General features: G+C 55.2%; 1 protein-coding gene across 1 annotated transcript; it reads right to left on the minus strand.

The window, feature by feature from the left end:
• Window positions 1-1,743: 1,743 nt before the first annotated feature.
• On the minus strand, window positions 1,744-2,774 carry OLIG3 (oligodendrocyte transcription factor 3). Its single transcript, XM_005518465.2, has one exon. The coding sequence runs from the start codon at window positions 2,563-2,565 to the stop codon at window positions 1,744-1,746; it is 822 nt and encodes a 273-aa protein (XP_005518522.1). The 5' UTR covers window positions 2,566-2,774.
• Between the last annotated feature and the right edge of the window lie 3,437 nt (window positions 2,775-6,211).

Genomic DNA, 6,211 nt, shown 5'->3' on the forward strand with positions numbered 1-6,211 from the left:
CGCAAGCCGCGCTCATCTCCACGGAGAGCCGCATCCCGGCGGGGCAGAACTGCCTTTCCCAACTCTGTCCATCCCGACCATTTCCCTCTCGGAAAAAAAAATGATTGAAAGCAGGATCTCAAAAGAAAAAAAAAGTTACTGCCCACAAAGGCCCCAGCGCCCCTCCCCAGCGCTGCCCGCGGCTCTTTCTCCCGAGCCCGACGCTGGCTGCGGGACTGGCCATGGGCCACCCCAATTCCTGGCGCTCCCAGCCCGCTGGGAAGCTGCCGAAAGGTGCCCGGCATCTCGCACACACCTGAGGACGTCGGGTTCGTGTCTGCTTCCGAGGCAAGGCACACGGAGCTGTGCCAGCCTCCTCCAGCTGGGCCCGGGAAGTCCTGGTGGAACCCAAAGCGATCAAATACGGCGCCTTTTCTCAGCTTCCAGTCCCGGACAAAAGCGAAACAGGCAGCTTGGAATTAATTTTTTCTACTTTATTTGGAAATCTCATCCAGAAACACTGGTCAATAATAAATATATCGATAGTTATTATCAAGAATATATAAAAAATAAAAGACATGGTGGTGTCTTTGAGGCCCCAACCGAAAACAAACAAACAAACGAAATGAAGAACAACATTATTTCAAGCAAACTCCCAGGAAAACATATCGAAAAGGAAACAAAAAGCAACAAAACTTCCGATTTAGATATACAAATCACCGATCTGGCAAGAGCTGATCCCGCATGCAAAACCAAACCAGAGCAAAATTTAAAAAAAAAAAAAACAAACAAAAAACCAGCAAACACGAATAAACCCAGAGCCAGCGACAGAAATTCGTGCCCCAGACAGCTAAATCAGCACACTTCACAGAGAGCAGGAGATGGGAGATTGGGTAAAACAGATCTGCTGGGGGTTGTGCTGTGTTTTGCACTATTTTCCTCTTTTTTTTTTTTTTTTTGTCTTTTTTTCTTTTTAGAGGGAAGAAGAAAACTACCACAAACAAAACCGCATCATAACCAAATCTGTAAAAACAAAACAAAGAAACCAAAAAAATACCGAACCACAAAAACCCCAAAACATAAACCACAGTCAGAAACTTTAGTGAATTCCCTCGGAAGTCTCTGTTGCCAGGGGAGCCGCCTGTGGCCGGTCCCCACGGGTGACAAACTGGGGTGGAAAGCATGCATGCACTCTCTGGTCTACCTTGGGCCGCCACTGCGCCGCAGCAGCCACATTTGGAAGGGGAAATTTTGGAGGTGTCGCCGTGAGAAAGGAAAGAAAGGAAAAGCCCGGGGAAAAAAAAAAAAAGAAAAAAAAAGAAAAAAAAAAGGAAAAAGAGCCCCAAACCGATTTCATCGTCTCTTGGTAGCTGCGAACACTACAACGACAACCATGTCTTTTTTTTTTTTTTTTTTTTTTCCTTTTACATACATTTTAAGGAATCATTTACATTTGATTACCATCAGTGGCATTATTATTATTATTATCATTATTATTATTATTATTATTATCATCATCATCATTCTTTTTACAACAGGGACTTTTCCAGTTTAGTATAATAAGAAAACATCGCCCGAGGAGCCGGGTAGAACATTACCTTTGCAAGGTCCTTACTACACTAATCCCATGTTACAGGGGGCTTGGAGCGGGGGCAGCGGGGGCAGGTCCGTCGGCGGCCCGAGGGGGACCGACCGCAGCCCCCTCTCCGTCCGTGGGAGCGCCGGCTCCGGCGCAGCCCCAGCGGCCGGGGGAGCCCCGCCGAGTCACTTCAGGAGGTCCTTGGTCTCCCCCGAGATCCTGGCCATGTTGGAGGCGGTGAGGGCCGAGAGGTGGGGCGGGGGAGGCATCTGGCAGATGGTGCAGGGGCACGGCAAGCCCGCCCAGTGTTGGAAGCCGCTGCCGAGCTGCAGGGCGGGGGGTGTCGAGGGGGTCTTGAGCAGGGAGTGTGGGGGCCGGATGGTGCCGATGGCCGGCAGGGAAGCGGAGAGGGAGGAGGAGGTGTTGGCGGAGGACAAGGCACTGCCGAGGATGGGATGCACCTGGTGCACGGTGCCGGCGGCGTGGGGCGGGTGCCCGGCAGAGTGTCCCACCGTGCCGCAGTGAAAGGCCGAGTGGTGCCCCCCGTAGATTTCCCCAACGAGCCTCTTCATCTCCTCCAGGGAGCTGGTGAGCATCAGGATATAGTTTCTGGCTAGCAGGAGAGTGGCGATTTTGGAGAGTTTTCTCACAGAAGGTCCATGAGCGTAGGGCATCACCTCCCGCAGTCCGTCCATGGCGAGGTTGAGGTCGTGCATCCTCTTACGCTCCCGCCCGTTGATCTTCAGCCGCAGCTGCTGCAGGTCCTGCTCCGAAAGCTGTTTCTTGATTTTGTACTTGCTGCCTTCCCCTCCGGCCTTGGAACCGTTCCTGGTGAGGCCTTCCCCAGACATCTTCTGCACCAGATCGTTCTGGGTGGAGGAGACTGAGTTGAGCCGGCTGTCTTGGTGGTGGTGATGGTGGTGGTGGTGGTGATGGTCTCTCAGGTACATCTCATCCATGTCTGGCGAGGAAGCTCTGCTGGAGACAGAGCTGGAGTCAGAATTCATTGTATTCGGGCTTCTGAGCAAGAAACTCTTCCCTGCTCTGGAGGTCGCGGAAGAAGACAACTCTCCTTCAAAAAACAACAAAAACAAAACGAAAAGGAAATAAACGGACGGCAGGGTCTGCCAGCAAAGGACTGGAAATGCTGGAGGAAGAGGGAAAAAGCCCCTCAGGCCCCTCTCTCTCCAACGTCTCTCTCTCTCTCTCTCCACCCGGTTACTCAGCCTGTTTACAGGATGGCTAGTTAGTGTATGCTTGGACTAACCTCAGCTTGAAAAAGAGGGGCTTTTATAGAGCTGCAGCAGAGAGCAGAGACAAAAGGAGCCCTCCTATGTATAATGGTCTAGTTAGGATGACGTGCCATTATTCAGGGCGGTGCGCTTTGACTGTCCCATTTAGCAAGGACCCCTATTCATATTCATTGTGGTGCCACCCGGGACACCTCAGCCACGGACCATCAGGAGTCAAGGAGACACAAAACCCCTCTGATTGACACCGCACACTCATCGCTCCGTGTGCGCGCCTTCTCCTCCCCCTGCCTTCTCATTTCCAATATAAAACCTCATCCCGTCTACAGTAGGGAGGCAGGGGGCTGAGAGGGGCTGCGCGCCTGCGAGGGGCCGGCCAGCGAACCCCGGTCGCGGGCGGCAGCGGGCAGAAGCCGCCCGGGGAAGTCTCTCCGCTACGGCGGGAGGGGTTGGGGAACGTCGATCGCCCCCGTCCTACAGCATGCCCGGCTCCAGCCGAGACTCCACGCTTTGTTTGCCTTTCCCTCCCCCTTTCCCTGTCCCCCCCGGCCGGGGCGTGTGGTGCGGCACCGGCCGGCCCTCGCCTGGGCGGGCTGGCCGCAACTGCCTCGTACCTGGGTAGCCGCTTTGTTTAAATGAGCGATGATGACTCGGGCATCAGCCGCGGGAAGGTGCGGGCTGGGAAACCCGCCTCCCCCCGGGCCAGTGACTCCCTTTAAATACACGGGGAAAGCCAGGGTGCGGCGGCAAGCCGGTGTGCTTGGCGGCGGGAGGGGTGGCCGGCAGCCCCTGGGGCTCCGCTGACCTCGGGCTCCGGCGGGGGGCGGCGCGGCGGGGCGGCCGGAGCAGCCGTCGGTGGGACCGAGAGGGCCGGGCCGGGCCGAACGCAGGCGGGAAGGGAGCCAGCTCGGGGGGCAGCTCTGCAAACATCCCCGGGCGTTCGCGCCAGTAAGTAGATGGGTCCCGGGCACCGGCCGCAGCCGGCGGTGGCGCGGGGAAGGGAGGAGGGTGCGTGGGGCCGAGCTGGTGGGGGCTCGGCCGGGCAAGGCGGGCGGGGCACCCGGGGCGGGTGTCACCACCTCAGCTCTCGGAGGAACCCCGTGTCTGCCTCTGCCCCGGGTGCGTACTGAACCGGCGTGGCCGCCTGCGAGGTCTCTCGGGATGGGGAGGTGATAATTCCCCTGCGGGGACGGCGGTGGGAGCATCTTTCGTGTCCGGGAAAGGGCGTGTGGTCGTCCACCGGATCCTCCCAGCTCCCGGCGGTGCGTACGCCAGGAGTGCGGGGCTGTCAGACAGGACGGGACAGGAGCCACCCGCGCCACCCATGGAACTCCCGGAGCCGGCCCTGGTGCCCCCCTCTCTCGGCGGAAACTGACGGGCTGAGTGTCCACTTTCCAAAAGGTGCTTAAGGCCAGGAAGAAATTTTGGCAGGACCTCGTTCCTCCATAGTGTCCAGGCCCCGAAGAGGGTGAAGAGTCAGAAAAAGAGAGACATTTTCGTCCGACTGAGTTTAACTGTGCTTAATCTGCTGAGCAAAATTAAAGCCTTCTGATTCCAGCACTGTCAGTAAATCCTGCGGTGAGGAAGGAAAGGAAAGGAAAGGAAAGGAAAGGAAAGGAAAGGAAAGGAAAGGAAAGGAAAGGAAAGGAAAGGAAAGAAAAGAAAAGAAAAGAAAAGAAAAGAAAAGAAAAGAAAAGAAAAGAAAAGAAAAGAAAAGAAAAGAAAAGAAAAGAAAAGAAAAGAAAAGAAAAGAAAAGAAAAGAAAAGAAAAGAAAAGAAAAGAAAAGAAAAGAAAAAAAAGAAAAGAGAAATCGTGTAGAAGATTATATCAAAAGTAACTGAACTCGAGCTCGGCTTTATCACGCTTCCACCGAGAAAGCCGTAAACCGCCCTAGACTTTTCCTCAGCTCTCAGGTTTGCAGGACATACAGGCAGGAAACTTGGCCGGGCCCGGAGTCCTCCGGGCCGTCCGACCCCACAGAGCCGGGCGCCGCCGGTCTCCGCTCCCTGCAGAGCCGCTCTCCTGGTGGCTACCGGGGACTGTCCTCTCCTCCCCGAGTTCTTTTCTCCCATAGAGCCGGGGTGAAGCAAATTAACAAAAATTGATACGGTGACGGCGACAGCGGCAGAAAACCGCGCAGGCTAGGGGAAAAACTCCGGCCCCGGTTTGGAGGCTGCTCGGAGGGCTACAGCTCCCACCCTTGGTCCTCGAGTCCGCCGCTCCGGAGCAGATGCGCAGCTTGGTTTGGGGAAGTTCAAGTCCGACGGGGACAGAGAAAGAGGAAGGCGAAAAGACGCCGTCGGGGGAGAAGCAACAGGAAGAGTAGTGTTCTCACCCCCGGCAGAGCGAGCTGCTCCTGCGAGCTCTGCTCACCTTCGGACTTGGGGTTTCTCGGGATGGGGTCGGGGAACGATGCCGGACTACGGAGCCGCCGGTGCACCGCGGGGCGAGGGGCGGGCGCTGGGACGGGAAGAGAAGGTGGCCTTGTCACTTCATGGAATATCACTAACAATTTTCTCTCCCCTTTCCCGGGCATGTAGCTGCTTCCCAACGCCCCTGCCTCGGCTGTGTGGGCCAGTCCCGCCTGCGCCGCCGCGACATCCCACTCACGGGACGGGGCGGCTGGACTCAGCTCCGCTCGGGGTCGCCTTAGGGCAAAGGAAAGAGTTGGGAAAGATACGCAAGGTTAAATCCTGAGCACAGAGAGCCTAGCCAGGAAAGTCGTTTCGGAAATAAGCAGCCCTTCTCCAGCAAGATTGCTGGTCCTAACGTTGCCTGACGCGTCCAGTCTTCCTCGCTGCTTTCCTTTGCAGCTCGAAAGAAAGAGAATAAGATAGATGAATAAAGGAAAGAGACACAGGGAGAGAGATAAAGGGAAAGAAAGAAAGAAAGAAAGAAAGAAAGAAAGAAAGAGAAAGAGAAAGAAAGAAAGAAAGAAAGAAAGAAAGAAAGAAAGAAAGAAAGAAAGAAAGAAAGAAAGAAAGAAAGAAAGAAAGAAAGAAAGAAAGAAAGAAAGAAAGAAAGAAAGAAAGAAAGAAAGAAAGAGAAAGAGAAAGAAAGAAAAAGAAAATTAAAATGAGAGAAAGAGAGAAAAAGGGAAGGAAAGGGAGAACGAGGGAAGGAAGGAAGGAAGGGAAGAAAGGAAGGAAAGAAAGAAGGAAAGAGAGAAGGAAGGAAAAAAAGAAAGGTACAGCAGAAGAGTGCGTGGGAATTGTCACTCTTGGGTGCAGCCACGTGGGAGCAGACCCGCCCGGACACTTTCCGTCTGAGCCGGGGGAGAGCGGCGGGGCCGCCCCGTCCCGTCCGGCGGCGGCCGGGGGTCCTCGCTGCCTCGGAGCGCGCTGGCTGCGCTCTCCGCTGTCGGACAAATGCCCGCCATCCCCCGGCCAGGGACATTCGGGG

This window comes from Pseudopodoces humilis, chromosome 3, assembly GCF_049639895.1.
Source record: "Pseudopodoces humilis isolate 2021_Gansu_Grassland_sample_001 chromosome 3, ASM4963989v1, whole genome shotgun sequence".
Lineage (NCBI taxonomy): Eukaryota > Metazoa > Chordata > Aves > Passeriformes > Paridae > Pseudopodoces > Pseudopodoces humilis.